Raw genomic sequence first — 22,965 nt, forward strand, 5'->3', positions numbered from 1 at the left:
CCAGCGGGCGCAAAGGCTTAACGGGACCCGGTTTAGAGGCAGTAAGGATGGCAGAACTGATAGACCAGCCTCTGGCTACGTTCCGTCTTCTTCATAATCCCTTTCTTGTAGTACTGTCTGATGCTACGGCTCAGCTTGTCGTAGTTCATGGCCGGCCGATTCTTTCGCTTGCCCCAGAGCCTGGCCACGCGGACCGAGTCCTCGATCTTGAACACGCCCTTGCCGCGGTCCAACCAACGTATGCACGACCCGTGGATACCTGGGCTCTGCAGCAGCTCCTTCAGGAACTGCCAGAGGTGAATGTGCGAGCCACCGTTACGCATCTTACCACCGCCACCACCGCCTCCGCCTGTTCCAGCCTGAGACGAACCGCAGTCCTCGTCCTCCTCTGGAAAAAGAAACGGCCACCAACCGGTATACGCCTCCGTTTGGTTGTCAGTGATCCAGCACCCTGTCAGGGGGTGTTCCTCGCGCGGGTGTTATGTCTCCATGACGTGTTTCTTTCGATCGGTTATGCGGTAGGTGTGGGCAGTTTGGTAATTGGCATAGAAGCTTTGTTTTTTCGTGTTAGTTGATTGGTCGGTTGATATATGTCTGCGAGCATGTTCTCACTCAAAGCTTGTTTTTATTGGTTATCGTTTGACAGCTATACGGGGTGTTCGTTAATGGTCTGTGCGTGGGTTTATGTGTTTGGGATAATGTTACGGGAGATAGTTACGGACCAATGTTTGTCTGTGTTAAGTGGCTATGGCAATGGAGTTGAAAATATCTGGGAAATAGAATAGTTCGATGACAGAATTAAAATCATGCTCGAGTATTTTAGGGTGAACTTCGTGAGTGACTTTTTTCGTGCAACCACTTGGGATAAATGGGTGATGAGACGGGGTTAACGAGTACCATAAGTTATTATTTACGATAATGGAAAAATTTATTAAGCACTTGCTTGCTGCAAAAAGATTCCAGATTTTAGAGTTTTTCGTGACTTTGTTAATATTCGTTCAAATTTCGTGCAATGTGAAGTTAATTAAAGACTGGAAATTTTTATTTTATTCGATTATTTAATTGGTGTTAAAATTGTGGAAAATATGTGGGAAATATAATAGTTCGATGACAGAATTAAAACCATGCTCGAGTATTTTAGGGTGAACTACGTGAGTGACTTTTTTCGTGCAACCACTTGGGATAAGTGGGTGATGAGACGGGGTTAACGAGTACCATAAGTTATTATTTACGATAATGAAAAAATTTATTAGGCACTTGCTTGGTGCAAAAAGATTCCTGATTTTAGAGTTTTTCGTGACTGTTAATATTCGTTCAAATTTCGTGCAATATGAAATTAATTAAAGACTGGAAATTTCAATTTTGTTCAATTATTTAGTTGGTGTTAAAATTGATGTCCAACGAAACCCTTTTTGTAAAATTTGTTTAATTTATTAAGAACAAAATGCAATTTTTATTTTTAATGAAGTTAAAACTGTTTGAAGAAACATTTAAATTTTTATGACACGTGTACAATTATGTATATTTACATATTTCTCATTGAATTGTATATAACATGTACTATACTATACTTATTGATATATTTAAAATTGTTTAAAAAATTACATAATATAAATTTGAATATTTAATTAGAATTTCATGAAATGTTATATATTTAAGTCTCAATTTTCATCGACATGAATTTTCTTCGACATGTATGAGCACTTTCTGAAAATTCTTCCAGATATTTACGATATCCTGTCATTTTTAATTTTAAAAATAATATTATTATACTATAAACGAAACTGATTCATTATGGTATTAGATTCTCTAAACTGATAGAATTTTGTTTAAGAATAAAATATTTCTGAAATATTTATTATTGTAATATGTTGTCTACTAAATAAAGATGCATTTTTGTTTTTACATTATCGTAATTTTCTAAATGGTTCATGTTACTAATTAATTGATAGGAAAGTTATGAACATATGGACTTTTCTTTCCTAATTATTCTTGTTATGAATTAGACTGTATATTCGTATGTGTTTGTGCTTAAGCTTGTTTGTTAGGTTAGCTCTTTCCATAACTTATCTAATTGCACACATTCGTATACAAAAGTATTCGAAATTTTACGTCCGTTGAAGTATTGTTTATGACAAAAATACACCATAAATGGATCGCAATAATATTCTGAGATATTTTATAATAATAGTAGAAAGTACCATTAATTGAAATATAAAAGGTTTCACTATCCATCCATATTTTACGATTATGACAGTCCTAAGACGGTTTCGCATTGAACTCACTAGCGCCACCGCGTCTCGTAATTACATTGAAACTATAAATACCAAATACATCGTTCAATTATTTCCTACTTTAATCGATGTAATTTCCGAACTTTTTCTTTGCTATTATACGTATCGCATAAATTACAGTACTTCATTTCAAGGTAAAAATTTCCCTCGTTAAAAGTAATAAGTATAAGCGTTCGAATTCTTTCGTACATAAGCATATGCATCATGTTCCACGTGTGTTTGCGTATAAGCTTATATCTTGGTCTTTGTTCCCATTATTAGCAGTAAGAATATTCATTAGTTCGTGAGTAAGAACAAGCTGATATTTTAAACATTCAATAATCACACTGGCAAACGCGTATCTATGACTATGCTAATTATTTGCGGTTATTCTTGTTAGCTATTGGGCACGCGTATTTTTACGTGTCAGTTTTAATTGATTACAGTGATTTTTAAATTTATTCCAGATGTTAGCTGCCTGATAAGCATATTCGTGCGTGTTCACGATCGCGATGATTTTTTTCAAGAATAAGGTTAGCTGGAAGCTGTGATGTCTGGCGTGCAACGCGAATGTCTTGGTCGATTGCGAAAGCAGGTGTAATTATTAGGTTCATGCATCTTGACGCGATAGAAAGCTCCGATGTTTGATCAATATATGAGCCACGGGGGTACCCGTGGTTAGCATATTAATATTTATGTGTAATTATACCTCTTTCTGTCGGTTTATCACCGTGTGGTATTGATTAATCGCGAGTACACGAGGACAGTGATAAACTGCAGTGATAAGGATTTCTGATCGCTCGCGATGATATGGATAATAGCTGCGTGAAGTTTGTTGCGATAAAAAATGATAGTGTTTAGTCAGCGAGCAGAAATCATTTACAATTACCATATTAATGTTTACTTTGAATTCTAACTGTTTCCCCGGGTTATTACAGCCTAGGATAATTTATTAGCCATAGCAATGCGAGCTATCGCTACTGTGATAATAACTTGATGTATTTGTGAGCTGCCCGTGGCTTGAAATTAGCAAGTAAAATGTACTATTATTAGGTGTGTACGTGAATTCTGGTTTCTAATAGTATGCAGCATTTGGGATATTGATATTTACTTATGGTTAGGCGAACATAGCTGCCTTTTCCACGTTAGCCAAGCCAAATGTACCGGCGATCGTGAAAATCACATAAGTGACGTATAGCCTGTCTTATTACGTAATCACGTATTTCTTTCCCTCTAATAATATGCGAAAATATTACTTCGAACTTGATCACGGAATTTCGAAAAATATATAACAGAGGCAACAATAGATTCTTGTCCTCTCAAATGGCATAAATAATATCTATGCTTGATTTCGATAAGACAGTGAATTCCGAGTATAAAAGTGTTAAGTATCATTATTTCTATCATGCATAACGATAACGATAATTCAGTTAAAAAAGATTTTAAATCGATGGATTAACAAAATTTGGAAAACGATTGTCAAGATGAGTAATAAATGAATATTGTTGAAAAGAATAAATTTAAACAGAACTCTTGGCATGCCAGAAGCAAAGTCAATGCATGTGAAAAATTGCAAGGAATATTTCAAGATCGACTCACCATCAGAGAAATCTACGCTGCAAGAGGAGCCTTTGACACTGGCTGGCGCTGGGTTTGCAATGGTAGATGACGTGTTGTTATTGTTGTTGTTGCTGCTGTTGTTGTTCGGTGTCTGAACAACAGTGGGACCCCAGGAAGCTGCCAGTGTGTTACGTGGAGACTCCTCGACGGCTGCCTTCCAAATTTCCAGTTGTGCATGAAGAATGCTCCCACACTGCAACAGAAAAATTAGCACCATCGTTAATTTCCAATTTTCGAATTATTATACATCCACTAAATTTTAAACATGTCAAAATACCAATTCAAAATCGAAATTTCTCCACCTAACTTGATCTACGAACTCCATAACGAAAATTAAAAATAATTAAAATAAAATTTCCTCTATTCTGTGTTAACACAGATTTGTTTATCCATTGAATTTACGTAAAACCAGGTATCATTCGTATTTTTTAAAATATCAAGCTTTTTCAAATTTTCATCACATTTTAAAGCATATTAAAGTATATTAAAGCAATGGTAAAAAAATTCGATGATCTTCCCAATCTTTGTAAAATTTCAATAAACTTCATTCTATACAGGATTAATATCCTTGCTTGTATTTACGAAATTATGTAAAAAGAGAATAATACGTAATCACAATCAATAAAAATACATGTAATATAACAGTGCGAATATTCGCAAAAAGTGGCAGGAAATTGCAGATACAAAAGAACTGGTTTCTAAAACTGGACCAAAAAATGAAGTATAATATATCGACGCAGGAATTACTTAAACAAATCGAATTTCCAATCAAACATCCCGAACATGTTATCTTATGCTGTCCATTACTTAAAATGAATCGTTAATCGAAATTTTATCATGTACGTCATAACTCAGGCGGCGATTTTCCTGGCGAAAACGTTATTACCGTCGACTCGTTCGCGAGAGTCGTTTTCTCTTGGCTTTTTCAAAAAATCGCGTTATCTCTAATGACTCCATATGGAGTCCATTTGCATGAATATCTGTACCTCGGTACGCTAAGAAGTTCCAAGAATGTGTTCGGTACTTTTAGCGGTTGCCATTCGGCAGCGAAAGGTGGAAGAGAGAAGAAAAGGGAGCGAGCGAGAGAAAGAGAGAGAGAGTGAGGGGGGATGGTGAGAAGAAGAGAAGCGAGGAAGAAGTAGATAAATTTATCATGGCCGGAGATTAATAGCAACTTGCGAGAATTCTGTGGTAATGTAAAACAATTAAGCTCCACTGTAATGGTATGGAAGAAAGCAACTGGTGAATGAAAAGAAATGTAAATCGGAGTCGGTCGACAAAAGTGTCGTGAAAAGAATTGGAGTATTCAACGATAACTGTAAACCCACGATTGAATATCTCTTAGGAGATCTGGCAGAACGTGATTAAAAAGATTCTTGGGGTTACCGAGGGGTAACAAGACCGATAATAAACCCACAGCAATGAAGAAGAGAAGTTCCTCCAGGCATGATTATACAGGGTGGTCCAGGCATCACGTGCATCTCTATAACCTTCAAACTATGTGATTCATGCAAAAATATTGTGTACCAAAGTTGTATGGTTTCGAGGTATACACTATGTTGTGCATTAATTTTCTTTATAGATAAAAGTTTTTCAGAGATTTGAAGGTTATCTTCATTATTTTAAATGGAATACTATATTCTTTATACCAAAATATGAAAGAATATCGAATTCTGAGTGAAACAGTATTGACCCCTATTAGCACTAAATGTAAAAGTTAACGAGTAATTTCACTTTATTTCTTGAAAATTTTCTTCCTCTTTTCTTGAAAATTCCTAGAAAATTTAATTAAAATATAATATATTGTAATATTAATAATAAAAATCGTAACTATATATAAACATTGTCACATAAATATCTCGTTGTTCTACGAAAATCTGTGATATGATTGAATCTCTATTCCTTAGTTACTAGATTTAGAGCTAATGAAAGTCAATACTTACTCAAAATTCGACATTTTTCCATATTATTTTATAAGGAACATAGTATTCCATTTAAAAAAATAAAGATGACTTTCAAATCTCTGAAACACTTTTATCTATAAAGAAAATTAATGCAAAACATAGTATACACCTTGAGACCATGCAACTTTGGTATACAACATGTTTTCATGCAACGCCATATTTTGGAGGTTATAGAAGTGCACATGATAGGTGTACGACCCTGTATAATACCGCCAAGTTTATTACACGGTAGAACTACGCCTGCACAAAATTTCGACTATCTCCATCACTTTCCTCCTGTAAATATTTTCCACGCCATTAAAGTGAGGATTATTTCAAACGCGATCAGAATACCATACCCCACGAACAAAAGCAACGCGGAAAATTTCTTTCCCCAAAACCTAACCACAAATGTGCAACGCGTACATACGCGCAGCTACATCTCTAAGCCAGCCCGATAGCACTTCCATCTCTCGTTAAACGCCGCAACGTGTCTTTTCGTCTCGCTTTCAAGGCTCCGCCAGAAACCTTAAACTTCACGCACGCGCCGTTGAACGTGCTACCTTATCAAGGCCGACCAGCAACGCTGCGCGAAGTTACACGTCCACGCAGCAGCATTCCTTTCTTAATTAACCAACCTAACCCATGACCGTCCGAAACGTGGCGGTAGATTCGATGGGGCTGGTAAGCAGCCGGTAACCGGCCAGCTCCGGCAGCGAAGAAACCGTAAATAACAGACGACGAGGAAGAAGACGTGCAGAAGGGGGAGGTGGAATACGTAAGCGTTAGAATTCCTGCGACGGTGTCGTTGCGCCGCAAGAGAAGAGAAAGCGGCTCCGCTGAGACGCAACAGGCAGTCGAGCGAGCCAGGCAACCGAGGCAGGCATTCAGCCAGCCGTTGACCTACTTTTCGATCGTTTCTGCCGGGCAAATAGCGCGTCCCGTCCACGTATGCGCGCCACCGCCAATCCTGTTGCTCGACTCGCTGGAAGCTGGAACACGGGACACCCGGAGGTGGGGGGGACAGCGGGGTGATCAGACCAACGCACCTTAGATGCAGTTATGCGCGGTGTGCACCGCGCACGACGTGTGACGCGTGCTGGGAACCCTATGCGCAAACGCGAAGTTCTAGCTTCGCCGACGACGAGTTGTGTGCGTGTCGGAGTCGTTGCACCTGGAAAATTGCGATGAATTCGGTGTACCAAGCGGTTATATCGAAGGGACTGGAACGACGAGTGGTTTGTGGTTTTCGAGGGTGGATTGTTTGGTAGTTTTAGAAGTTTGTAGGTTGAATTTCAGATAATAGTAGGTGCAGGTATCACAGAGAGGTTATATGAGCAGGTTTTCGACTCTCTGTGGACGAGTGTCAGTAAATAACTCCTGATGTTCGTTGATAGTTAATGTTAAATAACATTTGAAATTTTTATCATGTGATTTTTCTGTATGTATCTTTTCTTTTTATCGTATATTGGAAAATTTCTTGTCTGAACGGATATCTATGGAGAAAATAGGAAAATATAATTTGAGTAAAGGTTTGAATTTATGTATTTAGATGATATGCGCATATGTATATGGAAATATAATAGATATGTGAACATATGGAGAGGTGTATTGTCATATGCAAAATATACAGTAAATATATTGGAAATATGTTATAATATATGCAATTTTGGTTATTTAAGCTTAAATTGTAATAAATTATAATGATCTTTTTATACTAGTCACGGTTAATTGGTGACTCCCCACCAATAGAAATCAAGTAAATAAATGGTATGTAATTATTTAATCTTAAAAATAAAAGAACATTTTATCCAAGTCCCACATTATTTCCTATTTTCTATAAAAATACGCATTTGCATAAATATTTACAATTTATTCACGACAATAAGAATCTATCGATTCTAATTCTAAATAAAAGCATTTGGAAAGAGAAAGGAGAGTATAAGTTTGAAAACAGTAGAAGTATTAAATCCTCTAATTCGCGATCGTAATTGAAAATAGCTGAAAGAGGAAACAAATTTGAAATAACTCGTACACTTAATGAATAATTTTTTTTTAACAAAGTTGCGAATAATTTTGACTTGTTTCAAATTAAAGAATAGGATTAGGTGGAAAAATGATACAATTAAGGAGAATTAAATAAATTGATACAATTTGTAAGAGAAGATTACTATAAATATAAAAATTAATTAGGGGAGAATGTTGTTATCATAGATAAACGGTGCAATGCAGTTATGCCATTAAAGAGCTGGAATTATGTTATGATCCCGCAATAACTTCAAATTGCCTGGGGAAATAAATCTGCAAATCTGAAAGTTTTCCTCGGAATTAGCTAGCAGCTTTCACATAGTTATGTTTTTCTCTTCCGCTGCATAATGAATCAGCTCGTTGCATCACGTACTGGACCATGTAACTTTGGAGTTTCATTTAAGTTTTTGATCAAGTGATATATTCAATAGAAAGAGATTGTAATTAAGAGCAATTAAAAATGTATGTTTACATAATTAACACTAATCCAAAAGTAAATTACATTGGATAATAATATTGCAATAAAAATTTCTTCATGGCTGATTATAAAAGTTACTAGAAATCAGTATAATAAACACGAATCGTAAAAGACTCTTAAGAGCAATCTAGATGCTATAAATATTGCAATTTTATTAAAGAACTTAAGATTCTTTGGTAATTTGAACGCAGTACATTGCAATTATCATTATTCTGGTAAATAGACACATATTAAGACTATTATGAAAAAGCGTGATGACTACTTCTATGGATTCGCCGATTTTTTATATTATCTGAAAGTTAATTTAGTAGATACGCACACATGCACGCACGGAAAATAGAATTAATAGTTGAGATATTTCCAACCAATTTGGAAAGCCAAATAACAAATTCAACAAGCAATTATTTTGAAGAAAAATCTATTAAATGAATTTCTAGTAAACGGAAGAAGAGAATTAATTTAATTCTTTATCCGTTTTCTAATTCTCCAAAGAATTAAAAAACCAATCTCACTATGTGAATGAGATTCGACCTTTGCTAATTTAAAACCTAACCTCCTTTAAAGAACAAGAAATAAACAATAATAACTAAATATAAACCTGCAATATGAGATATAGGATATAACATAACCTATTTAATCTATCCAACAATTATTCTATTCAACAAACAATTATTTTGAAGAAAAATCTATTAAATAAATTTCTGGTAAATGGAAGAAGAGAATTAATTTAATTCTTTATCCGTTTTATAATTCTCCGAACAATTAACCCTTTGCACCCGACGATTTTTTGACTAAAGAAGAGTAGGAGTACGAAAATTTTTTGTTATAAAGTTGACGATACTTTTTTGAGCAGTAAATAAGAAATAGTATAATAATTGACACGTAGAATTATTTGATTTCGACACCTCGCACACCATTACATTATCTTAAATTTGACATATTAATTAATATCGATCTTTAAAATTTTATCAAATGGCGACTGAAGGGCGCCTCTCGAGTGCAAAGGGTTAAAAAACCAATCTCACTATGTGAATGAGATTCGACGTATGCTAATTTAAAACCTAACCTTCTTTAAAGAACAAGAAATAAACAATAATAACTAAATATAAACCTGCAATTTGAAATATAGGATATAACATAACCTATTTAATCTGCCCAACAATTATCCTATTCAACAAGCAATTATTTTTAAGAAAAATCTATTAAATGAATTTCTGGTAAACGGAAGAAGAGAATTAATTTAATTCTTTATCCGTTTTCTAATTCTCCGAAGAATTAAAAAACCAATCTCACTATGTGAGAAAGTTTCGACCTTTGCTAATTTAAAACCTAACCTCTCTTAATCCTTTGCGCTCCGAATTATTCTTCAATTTTGTTGCCAATAACTCTCTACTATTTTAATTATTTTGTTCAAAATTTACTTCACAGGACAGTTCCTGCACTGCTACTTATTTTAAAGAATTTTGTTTACTGTTTACATTAAATATAGCTCTCAAGCATTGTCATAATTTATATTTCGAATTTAATTCAAGTAGTTATTTCCTGTTTTCTTGTTCAGTAAACAAAGAATCGAGAAATGTCGATTGTAACTCTATGTAGGAGTTCCAATAATAAAAACTGACACCGAGTTACATTTAACAAAGGAGTGCAAAGGGTTAAAGAACAAAGAATAAGCAATAATAAATAGATATAAACCTGCTGTTGAAAATAAAATACGTCTTACCGTATATATTGTACAAAAATCAATCTCTTAGGAGAAATAAATGTATCTGTAGCAGCAAAAACAAACGATGATTCATCTGTTTACCAAAAGACCATTACCTGAGACAAACGCCACAGGACAAAAACCTAGGTCCCTCGCTTTTCCCCCTACCGCCATCGAGTGACTACATAATAACACAACGAACTGTCATTAAAACTTTTTAGTCAAGCGAATTATGTGTAGCTCAACGAACAAAATAAAATCTTTAACCCCTTGGCTACTGTGGCCGCATATACGCGCTCAGAAATTTTGCTTTTGTGACATGGAAGGCGCATATAAGCGCTCAACACAGTTTGCTTTTCTGACACGGAGAGCGCATCTCTATCCAAAATTTACGACCGGTGCGTTTCAAAGTGTGCCGTAGTCAAAGGGTTAAAGAGATCCTAACGCTGAACGATTATTCCCTACATATCTTTAAACTGTGCGCCGAAGAGGGAACGGGTGAAGCGTTTATTTCACGCGTTAGATAAGAATTAGGGGACCAGGACGAGCTGCAATCGCATATCCTTTTCTCTTCACTTCCTTAGGTTAGAATTGTAGCGAAAGGATGAGGGGCTAGGGCTAGTGATTCAAATATTGGTTTCCGAGCTTATTACACGCGCGTTGCGCTGCTCTGCCGTTCCTGATTCGCTTAGGATATATCGGCAGATGTTGCATGCGAATTTATATATATCTTACCAATGAAACGGGCATGGTCCAACTAACGGGGAAGTTTGTGGATTTGGTTTTATTAGTGTGAATGCAAGTGTGTGAGGTCGAGTAATGGCACGAATGTAGAAGATCTAGAATGCGTGGTGTTGTGCAGTTGCTATGGATCAGAGTCAATATGTTAATAAGGAAGTTCAGTTTGTTATAAGAAGCATGAGAGTGAACAATTAGGATATAATGCATGTGTAAATTTGTAATTTTATAATAAATATACGATTGTTATACAACAAACTCACAAAATTAACCCGCGCTTGACCCTGTGTTGGCTTAAGGAGTACGCCCGGGGAGGAACCCGATATTGGCGTGTTACTCTTGGGCCACTTCAGGTCTGGCTTGGATATGAGATCCAACCGATGGTCTCCATGGCCCGTTGGCTAGTGATTCAGAAGACTTTCTTCATGAAAGGTCTTTATTTGACTGACTGGTCCTTCGGCTCGAGAAGGTTCGACACCCCTCAACCGACTGTCTCGCCATCGATGGGTTTAGGCCATCGGCCTAATGGGGTTAGGCTTGGGATTAAGTGTTTTAGGCATAAACAGTCGGGGACGCTGCTTGTCGCCTGACTGTTTACGCCGTCTATTCTAAGATCGCTTACAGAATAAAGATAGTTATTTCTTTTTACCCATAGTCCCAATATCTACGATATGAGATATAACCTATTCAACCTATCCAATACCAAGTATGAAAATTTACCACGCAATAAACAACGTTCGCGTTTGAAGGGAGGACGAGAGGTTTTTAGTGAAAAATGCACTACATTTCCTGAGTAGGACTTTATTATGTGCTGGGGGCCAGATGCGGAAAACCGAAGGCTAGCTTTTCTGGAAAGACCCGTGTCGTTAGAGAGGCGTAAGCGAACTGACTCTTTTTCGCTGCTCATTAGGCGTCGAGGTGGTCTGCGAGTCATGGGACCCTGGTTGTAAAGACATAAACAACGAATCACTGCCGTCTATCACCCTGCAGCGAAACTAAAACGCAGAATCAAAGTGTCTGATAAAAAAACGGCAGCATCCTTTCCAGGTCGTTCACCAGGCTATCAATGCTGATGCCGCACGATGCTATTCGATCATCGCTTGGTCCAGATTCCTCGCGCAGAAGCTCAGCCATGCCAGTACCCAGGACAGGGGAAGAGAGAGAGGAGCAAATTGCACATTCGCGAAATGCAAATGTTCTCGTAATAAAGTGGTGGCGTATTTTCGAAATCGGATGCAACTATGTGCCCTGGCAAGAGACCCGAGCGGAACACGCGAGGCAGAGGTTCCTAGTAATTTCCAAGCGGCGGGATCGCGTCGCTGGCAATGGGAACCAGCCATGGTGCTCGATCCGCAGAAACGTTCCGGGAATCGAATTCCCAGCGGTCGATTATACAGCCGAGGCTCGCACGCCGAACGAACAACCATAACGAATGCGGTATACCCGTTTAATGACTTCTTCAGGATTCGCCGCGGCGCCGTATGAATTACTTAACCCGCGGGGAACCGCGTTCAATTTCAGGTCAAAGGCAAAACGGTCCGCCCGCGAGACCATCATCATCCTCTTCTATCATCGCGAACAGAGCTCAGGGAACAATGGGCGCTTGGGCTGCTACCAAGATCGTTACTCGGGAATTCGTGCGAGCGTGTTTGCGTCCAAGGAGAATGAAATCTCTGGCTGTAGTGACTTGATAAGAGGCGATTTTTCAGCGGAGTGTTGGGGATGTTGCGTGGTAGAATAGTGTTAATCCGTGAAAGGTCATTTTCGGTACTCCGTTCATCCCTTTGTTTAGGACTGTATATCTAAATGCGAAGACTCTGAAATTTTACAAATACCAGTGTTGCGGCCCTAGGACCGCAATGTCCCAGGTCAAGTGGAGGATTGTTTTATGTCCTTATTGCCAGCGTCCCTTGACTGCTCTACACTCATTGTCCCCTAAGCCACCACTTAGGTAACCGTAACAAGGACCGATATATCACCCTTCAAGACGACAAGAACAAGGACCTGGATTGTTTAAACAACCACCACTGAAACACGCTGGAGCTAGGATGCACCTCCAATAGTATTTGCAACCAATCAGCAGAGAGACGAAGATTATATAACCACCGACAGAGCAGTCAGTCAGAGCAGATCAGGAGAATTATCCGAGAGTTATTCAGGAGTTATCCGAGAGTTGTCCTAGAGTTCTACTAAAATACAGTCCACTTAACACTTCGAAGCTAAATACAACCTTCCTCAATGAACCGTTCGTCACTAATCGTCGCCAACTAAGATCGACCTAGTGACGATATACACCACGTACACGAGGCACTGTTCTTAACCCTTTGGCTACTATGGGTGACTACAGTCACTGAAATTGAGCCAAAAATTAAAACAAAAATTAAAACGAGTGCTCCCATTCCGCTTAGCTCTCTTCGCTAAGAATTGCAAGCTTTATTACGATGATCGATTTTTCTTTTTCATTTTTTTTTTCAAAACTTGGTCCCAAATACTAAAAACTGCGCGATCGTAATATTTCCATCTTTGACACTGCGCTTCGCTCTACGGGAGGGACACCGAAAGAGTTAATGAGTATTTTAATAAAACTACGATTAAATTGGAATTATGTTATGGTTTTTTCAAAAAATTTGATCCCGAATGCTAAAAACTGTAATGTTTCCACCTTTAACATGGCATTTCGTTCTATGGAGGGACTCAACCGTGATACTCACCATAGAGAAAGGGTTAAGAAAAATCTGTCATATGGTACAAATGGTATAGAGAGGAACCTCGGTTGAAGGGATTAATTCGGGGACACAAGTGTCCGGATGAGAGAATTTTTGGATAATAAAATACACGTAGACGTGATGCGAAAGATGACATACCTCGATGAGACGGCGTATAACATCACCCCTAAACTCAGGCATAGGATAAGATACCCATTATGCTACACCAACTGTGTATAAATACCTCCCCGAAACGAAATAACGTCAGACAATAGATAACACACCTCGATGACACACCGCATCACCCTTGAACTCAGATATAAGATAAGATACCCGTTATGGCACACCAATTGTGGTAAAGATCGGATTTATAAAGATTGAACTTTTAACTTTGATTATATTTTATTTTCTTGTGGTACAAACGCGCGGAGGCTTGAGTCCTCTGAGATGCGTGATGCAGACGGTAGATTGTCGAAAGAGTGTGTGTCCTCGAATCCTTCAGCCAGGTTCTTATAGGCCCTATGACGACCCATTGCGCCACTCAGAAACGTACCTGGTCCAGATCGAGGTTACGGGGAAAGAGGCATGATTGCGATGCTACCAAGATCGTTACGCGAGAATTCGTGCACGTGTGTTTTCGTCCAAAGAGTATGAAATCTCTGACTGTAGTGACTCGATAAGAGGCGATTTTTCAGTGAAATGATGGGAATATTGCGTGGTAAAATGATGTACAGTGGAACCTCGATTGACTAAATTAATTCGAGAAAACAGGTGTCTGGATGAGAGAATTTTCGAAAAATAGAATGCACTTGCTCCTTTGATTTTCATTTTTATGTACTACCTTCGGCAGAAAAGTTTCGACTGAACATGATAATACGAAATTAACTAAGTACAATGTTATACGAATAATACGCGTTTCTCGTTAAATCTCGTTAAAATTAATATGAAGTAAAACGAAGAAAAAAATTTTAATATTCATTGTTGAAGAGAAAATAATGGAGGAATTAGTATCACTGAGTTTGACCAGCACCTTTTTACCAGGGGTAGCAGTTCAAAGCAGGACAAGCATAATATCGTGTGTTTATAACAATAGCAATTTAGGTTTCGTGTTAAATTGGTGTGGTATGAAGAAAAATTAAAAAAGAAAAAAAATAATAATAAATAATAATAGTATCTAGTTTGGCTAAATACTTTTTGATAGAGGCAGTACTTTAAAGCAGAATAAACATATCATATGTTCATAACAATAACAATAATGGCTAATAATAATTTAAAATCTAATTTAGTTAAGAATTTTTGAATCCTAAAATTTTGTAACTATTAAATCGTATAACCTTATAACTCGAATAATTTAAATCTGTAAAATTACATACTTTTCGTGTCATATACCATCCAAGTCCCATTTCTCAAGCCTCAAATGGTTTGAAATGATGGGCCACATTATCATAATTATATTCATATCCCTTTTTATCATTCGATAAAATATAAGACTAGTTTCATGATCAATTAAAAAAATTTTATTACATTATTGTGCTATGTAATAAAATTTCGCAGGCTTTCTAGAAATTATAAAACCTCTGTTCTTCTGTTTCTTTTATGTATCGCGTGAAATTTTATGTTTACACAGCCATGTACATAAAGAGCTTCCAGGCCGTTTACAAATAAATAAATAAATAAATAAATAAATATTAAGTTAGCATATATGCCATTACAGTTGCCATAATATTTATAAATAATAAATATTAATTTGACAGTTGGAGAAATCCATTAATTCATTAATTCAAAATTATATATAATTAATTAAAAATTCACTAATTACACGCAACAGGAAAGTATTTAATTTCAGTCAGTACGGTAATCTCAATTTCAAAAAATTATACAAATTTCTAAAATTTATACGAATTTTACTTATCTTAAAACGTGTTAAGTATAATTAATAAAGTATCGTTAGTATAAAGAGCATAGCTGATCTTTGTGTCACGTTAGGTTAGGCATGGAAAACTCATGGCGATCTTTATAGTCGTTATAGTCAAAGGAGTTAAATCCAGATAAGCTTAATTATTATTCATTTCAGTGTGTGATACGCTTTGTTCTGAATTTGTTAAATTCGTACTTTTCGCTTAAAAATAAATTAATCGCCGTATTTACTATTATTAATATTTATTAGAAACGGTAAAAATTTCTGGTTGAGAAATTTCTGGCCAATTTGTAGAAATAAGAGAAAGTTATTTTAAATTCAACGCGATTAAATTACAGTTACATATATACACATTTACAGTTAACTGACTTCCTTTATTTAATTTCATTAAACACTTGTGCTTCTTTCATCAACACTCTGTAGATGTTTTAAGATTGTTAGCAGTTAATGCGAGCAATCAAAATTATATTTTCACGCATTTCGGTGCCCATTATATCCATTTAAATGCTTGAAATTGTTTCTCTAGTGTAGAGTTTGGAATAGGTCCATTAAGCATACAGAAATGAGCACTGGGCTCGAAATTGTTCCAAAAGTAAATAGACTTCGTGTAATTATAGTACAATTCTCTCTTTACAAAGGTCTCCTAAAATAAATGTAATTTTGGAATATTATTTTTAGAAATTAACGAGAAACAAGAACTGTTGAAAAAATTCGAGGAGTGTCTAAAAAATTTATATTGGACTCTGAAGAATTTAAAATATCTTTCGCAATCGATATTAAATTCTAGTAACACTTACAGTAACATTTACTGTAAGTGTTTGACAAATAACGAAATTCCAAATTTGAACAAATACCGTTCCCTGATAATTATTAAATCCAATGAAGCATCTTACACGAGAAATTCAGCACTATATTTCATAACAGAACACTTCACTTGATATTAAATTAATAAAAATTAAAATAAGTCAATTAATAAAAATTGAGAAGCTAAAGATTTGAAAAAAATGCCTAAACTTAAAAATTTCAATTTATTCGAGTGCCAAAAATTCCTAAACTTTGAAAAAGTCTCAAGACACGAGAATTATACTAAATTCTTAAAAATGAAAATAACTGCACGAGAAAAAATAATTTTTTAAATTCTTAAAAATCCATAAACATTCAGAAAGCTATAAAGGACGAGGAGTATACTAAATTACTAAAAATTAAAACAACAACTACGAAGAAAAATTCAAAAACTAAATACTTGAAAAAATGTATGAAGTATGAATATTGGTTTTTTAAATTTCCAAAAATATAAAGTATAAAAATGTATAAAGTATAGGAGACGAGTGATTTATAGAAAATGAGTTCACTAAAATGGTGCATTACCAGAAATAAAATATCTATTCTATAAAATTCTATGAAATAATAAGAACAGTTCCAAAAAGTCGTACCAAATAAAAATTTTGCCTTTGAATTTTCCCGAGATAAGATAAATACATTGCCTTTGAATTTTCCCGAGATAAGATAAATACATTGCTTTTGAATTTTCCCGAGATAAGATAAATACATTATTGCCTTTGAATTATTCCGAGATACTTCTACCTACATTCCCTTTGAATTTTCCCGAGATACCTCTAACTTCGTTGCCTTTGAATTTTCCCGAGATTAAATACATTGACTTTGAATTTTCCCGAGCTAAAGTACATTAACTTTGAATTTTGCCGAGATACCTCTACTTTCGTTGCCTTTGAATTTTCCCAAGATAAAATACATCGCCTTCGAATTTTTCCGAGATACCTCTACCTTCGTTGCCTTTGAATTTTCCCGAGCTAAAATACATTGTCCTTGAATTTTCCCGAGATACCTCTACCTTCGTTGCCTTTGAATTTTCCCGAAATAAAATACATTACCTTTGAATTTTCCCGAGCTAAAATACATTGCCTTTGAATTTTCCCGAGCTAAAGTACATTAACTTTGAATTTTGCCGAGATACCTCTACCTTCGTTGCCTTTGAATTTTCCCAAGATAAAATACATCGCCTTCGATTTTTCCCGAGATACCTCTACCTTCGTCACCCAAAGTGCAAAAACCATAAAACCGAAATTTAGCAGCAAATTTTAGTCGAAAGGACACGCGAACAAGAATTCGCGAAGTTACGAATAGCGCTGGACCCGTGTTCACCATGATTCCACGTTAGCAAGTCAGCCGTAGATGCAACGCGGTGCAATTATCCAATTACAAGACGTAAAGCCGAATCCATTATGCATGACCACCTCTCCGTACCCCGTGCTCTAATGCAGGTATACCCATCTGTTCGCTATTAATTTCCATTGCGTTCACCACGTACGATTTTACGAGACATCGTCGAGGTATCGGGATCACCGAACCAGACCGTTAACCTTCCCTAACTTTTGCACTGCAAAATTGCGCCACGTCTGATCGCGGATCGTGACCATTATCGGATTCAGCCCCGGACACTCGCTCGAGACGTTAACCAGGAGTTATTGGCCCCTTTCGTTTAGCCATCAAGACCGTTAGCCAACCGTGACATTTTTGGAAATCGTTCGAATCCCCAGTGATTCGGGGACAACGTGGGTGTTCGGTAGATCTGAGCCGACGATGCGAAGTTTCGTGGAAATAGCGGCCACTCTAGATATGTTTAGATACGTTTAACCTATTAAGCGTTTATACCGTACACGCGTCTCATGGTCAAAGTCAATTTATTGCACAACGAGAGCGACGTGTATAAACGGATGATCGAATTTTTCGTCTACCTCTGGGACCACGTTGCGAGTGTTGGTTTTATATGTTCGAATGCGAGTGAAGTTAAATAAGTGAGACTCATTTGCGATGATATAAATATAATATGTGCGAGTACAGTCTGTGGTAATGGTTACGTAGATTTTTAAATATATATGTGTTGATATAATGAAGGAGCTATGTATGTAAGAAAGGGACGAGTGGAACAAGTATGCATGATATGCCAATACCTAATGAATTCAGGTTACCGTGATAAATGAGTATGCGAAATGATCGAGGTGTTGTGTGAATTGTGTACGTTAATGTAATGTATGAAAATAGAAAGAACAAAACGAGAGTGATTTGGCATAGGTCAGTTGCAATTGAGTTGTAATAGTGAGAAGAGGTGAGAGCATGTAATTGTGATAAATTAATTATATTTATATATGATAAATTAATTATAATTATATTTAAACTTATAAATAAATAAGTTTATAAACTTATGAATAATTTAAACAACTTTCTTATACATAAATAATCGAATTCCCAATACCCTCATCCAAATCGACGTGTACATATATGGATAAAAATGGACACCGATATCTTCTACGTTTTTTAAACAGTTTTTAACACATTAGTATATTTATATAAAAATATTTAAATACTGGAAACAAGTCGGAATAAACTATTTTAGACAAAGGAATTGATTGACACTTTCTAGAAAATTCTTCTCTCTCTCTCTCTCTCTCTCTCTCTCTCACTCAAGTTAACCGTTACATACCCATGTTTCCTCTCTGACCATTCTCACATAACTGTTTTATTCTGGCACATTCTTCTAAACATTTTTTCAAACATCATTCATACTGGACGGTGCTAGTGCTGGATGAAATTTTAATAACAATAAGAACAATTCTTTATTTAATTTAATATAATTTAATATTTAATAGGTTGATTGTAGCACCTAATTCGATTGATTAGACATTTTTTAATTCCAAGTCTCCGAGTCTTGGATCTTACTTTTAAATTTAAAATAATTTCACAGAAAATAATTCGAGGGATTCGAGTCACGTGACTGTGAGTAGTTTCTCCTACTATATTTCCAATCTAATTTTTCTATTTAAATTTGGCACGTAGGAATTAGCGATATCTAAATAAAAGTTGATTGTAGCACATAATTCGATCGATTAGACATGTTTTAATTTCAAGTCTTCGAGTCTTGGATCCCACTTTTAAATTTAAAATAATTTCACAGAAAATAATTCGAGGGATTCGAGTCACGTGATTGTGAGTAGCTTGACCTACTATATTTCCAATCTAATTTTTCTATTTAAATTTGGCACGTAGGAATTCGCGATATCTAAATAAAAGTTGATTGTAGCACATAATTCGATCGATTAGACATGTTTTAATTTCAAGTCTTCGAGTCTTGGATCCCACTTTTAAATTTAAAATAATTTCACAGAAAATAATTCGAGGGATTCGAGTCACGTGATTGTGAGTAGCTTGACCTACTATATTTCCAATCTAATTTTTCTATTTAAATTTGGCACGTAGGAATTCGCGATATCTAAATAAAAGTTGATTGTAGCACCTAATTCGATTGATTAGACATTTTTTAATTCCAAGTCTCCGAGTCTTGGATCCTACTATTTAAACACCCTCTACATCTCATAAATTCAGTCTCCGATAAACTGTTCCAGTAATCACATATTTGTAGCATCTTAAGAAATCACGCTATTCAATTATGCTATTCAATCATGCTTTCAACCATAAATCCAAACATCCAAGAAGTTAAAAGAATTAACGAGAATCGAGGATTTCGTTGAATTTATTTCCTCCTAACGCGAGATGGTATAAGAGATAAGATCGATGGATGAGCTGTTCAGGTATTTACGTTTAATAAGCAACCGTCGAGTTTATTTATATATGAGCAAGATTTCTAATTTTTGATTACTCAGGAAATAAGAATTTCGAGGAACTACGTTAACGGGAATGCGATGACGAAGTTGGAGCGAAGCAGCTCTATCCGTCTTCGCGACAGAGTCTCTGGTACAGAGTGTTCCAAGTAGCCAAAGATCCCAGTAGACTATCGAGAATAAAATAAGCAGCAAGAAGCGTGACTTTTTATTATTTGGGAAAGAATACCTTCGAGGAATTACATTAACAGGAATGCGATGACGAGGTGGGAGTAGGAACGAAGCAACTCTATCCATCTTCGCGTTGCGGTCCCTGGGACAGCATCCTCCTAGTAATCAAAGATCCCTTCTAACTACCAAGGATAGATTAAGCAGCAAGGAGTATGTTTAATATTTGATTGCACGAGGAATAAGAATTTCGAGGAACTATGCTAAAAGGTACACGATGACGAGGTGAGGGATAGTACGAAACAGCTCTATCCATCTTCCAGCACCCTTCGAGTGAGATAGAAGTTAGTGGTGAATGAAATAAGCTCAGCCATATTCGGTCTCGTTAAGGGAAACTTCGGAAGGCGTATACATGGTGGTGTGACAACAGCTCACGATAAGTAAGGAAAGATAAGTAAGGAAAACTCCAAGCTGAGTCGATGATGTGTCTTGGATAATAATATTGTGACGACAGCCCACGATAAGTAAGAAAAGATAAGTAAGGAAGACTCCAAACTCCAACATGAATCACCAGATGACTACAGTTCGAAATTCCAAGACGCAACCCGGTGACGACAGCTAATACGAATTACCATCCGATGAACAAACATCCAAACTCCACGATACAACCCCTTCTAAACCACCTAGGATAAGATAGTGTGGTGACTCGCAATGCGTATGCTGGCGCTCGTCGTAGCGGCCGGGACAATAATCACGGCGTCGTGGAAGGACATGGACTGATCTAGGGTCCTCTGTCTTAGGAGCTTTTAAAGCTGTCGACTGTGCACGGAAAGGGTAGAGAAAAAACCGCCAATCCGCGAAAAATCTAAGTTTCTAGGGAAAATCTAGGGAAAATCTAAGTTTGCGCGGGAAACGCTCTCGCGCGGGAAAGTCGTGATGACTGCAACGGGAGGTCGTAAGTTAAGATAGACGTTGGTCTGCACATCGTTGCCTGGTTCCAAACTAATCCCCGGCATGACATTGACGATAGCCAATACCATCCCGGGGACAATGCCTGCTGGTCTCCAGTGACTGCTGGTATGTTTCGGAGACACCCCCAGTGCACACTCCACCCTAATGTGCCTGCTCCTTTTGCATAGGCGTAGTGGCGGAATCTTAGCCGCCACAATAGCAAGAATATATATGTATATCCCAAAAACCTAAATAAAGTCAATTCTTCTCAAATTCTAAATACGTGTCACTTCTCTTGCGGTGTACCTAACCTACGGATAGTATCTCGTACAGAGGCATAGTTATTCTTATTTTTCGCTGTTGAAAACTAGTCCCGTGACAGTTATCATTCGAGTTGTCGTTGAGTTGTGAAGTTGAGCAGAGTTGTGATATCGCAATATCGTTGAACGTTGTAATAAGTCGAGGAATAATTCGTATTGTTTGGGCCCTAGGACCGAACGTTCCAAACTCAATGAGGATTGGTTTATTTCCTTATAGTTAGCGTCCCTTGACTCGTGGATATTCGTTGTCACCCGGCCACCACTTGGGTGAACCTTAGCAAGAGTCAATAAATCACCATTGAAGAGATGGGCATAAGGACAAAATTAGTCATTACTAGTTAATATCCACCATCAAAATATCCATCGAAAGACATCGAAGCAAATACATACCCCCAACATTATTCATAGACAATAAGACACACATCCACAACTTACATTTGTTAGTAGTGAATGAAATATCAATAACAATAAGAATAAAATTTTCATTTAATTACAAAAAAATGATCAAACACAATTCAATTACTACAGGGACTATAGTAATTTTATAATAATTACTATTACATCATTATTCTAAAGAAAATCATCCTACTGTGTTGAAAGTGGTATAATACCTAAGTAGTCTATAATCCAATGCAATCTAACAAGTTGATTGATTATCAATCAAGAAATGATTGATAACAATCTAAGAAGATGATTATTTTGAAATCCAATAAATAAAAGAAGAAAGGAAGTATTTCGAGGTTTTTATCAATTTTTTGATAATTTATATGTAAGATATAACATGAGCAATATACAGGACCTAGGTGTCATTTATTTAAAATTAGTACACTGACATTTCGAATTCTCCTGGTGCATTTTGAAATACAGAATGAGAAATAAAAATTTGAGAAGATTCGATGGAAGAGTTAGAATATTTATCGAATCGAAAATAAAAATTCAGTAGGTAGTTTCAATGAGGATTTGGCATATTGTAGCCTTAAAATCGCATAATTTTGGTAGACAGCAGTGGAGACTAGTCAGAGACGAGTAGCACGTGACAACTGAAGGAATAATTACTGAATCAAGACGAAGGCATTTTACATTCACGTTAACAGGAGTTAATTTGTCTCCATCGTGGCTATTTAAGTGGCGCTAGTTGGAAACTGACCAGACATAAATCCGCATCTGTACACCTATAAACAAGACTATAGCGAACAAGGAGACCGGAGTATGTATCATTCTTCATCGGGAAAGAGAAGTATAGCATAAATTGTTGAAAAGAAGTGATCCATCAAGAATTTCTTTCAACTGCTACAATCTCAGTGCTGGTCGCCATTTTGGTCGCCATTTGTCAAACGATCTCTGCGTTCTAATATTGACTAGCTGTTGTGTGAAAATGGTCTTTAACGTTGACTATGATCATCGTCTAAATTAATTAGGTCGTTATGTGCTCATTGAACACAGGTGTTATTGACATAAATTATGTTTCTTTCATTCTTCTT

The 22,965-nt window shown here is 36.4% G+C and overlaps 1 protein-coding gene across 1 annotated transcript in view; it reads right to left on the reverse strand.

Moving 5' to 3' along the window:
* Positions 1-32: 32 nt before the first annotated feature.
* The window catches only part of Ets98B (DNA-binding protein Ets98B), a 76,386-nt gene continuing 53,453 nt past the window's right edge, over positions 33-22,965 (reverse strand). The window contains exons 5-6 of the mRNA XM_017907204.1: positions 3,873-4,086; positions 33-388 (exon numbers count right to left, since the gene is read on the reverse strand). Coding sequence (XP_017762693.1) covers positions 33-388; positions 3,873-4,086 — 570 coding nt within the window. The remainder of the gene's footprint in view (positions 389-3,872; positions 4,087-22,965) is intronic.

The sequence above is a fragment of the Eufriesea mexicana genome, unplaced genomic scaffold (assembly GCF_001483705.2).
Source record: "Eufriesea mexicana isolate 0111107269 unplaced genomic scaffold, ASM148370v2 scaffold7306, whole genome shotgun sequence".
Taxonomy (NCBI): Eukaryota; Metazoa; Arthropoda; class Insecta; order Hymenoptera; family Apidae; genus Eufriesea; species Eufriesea mexicana.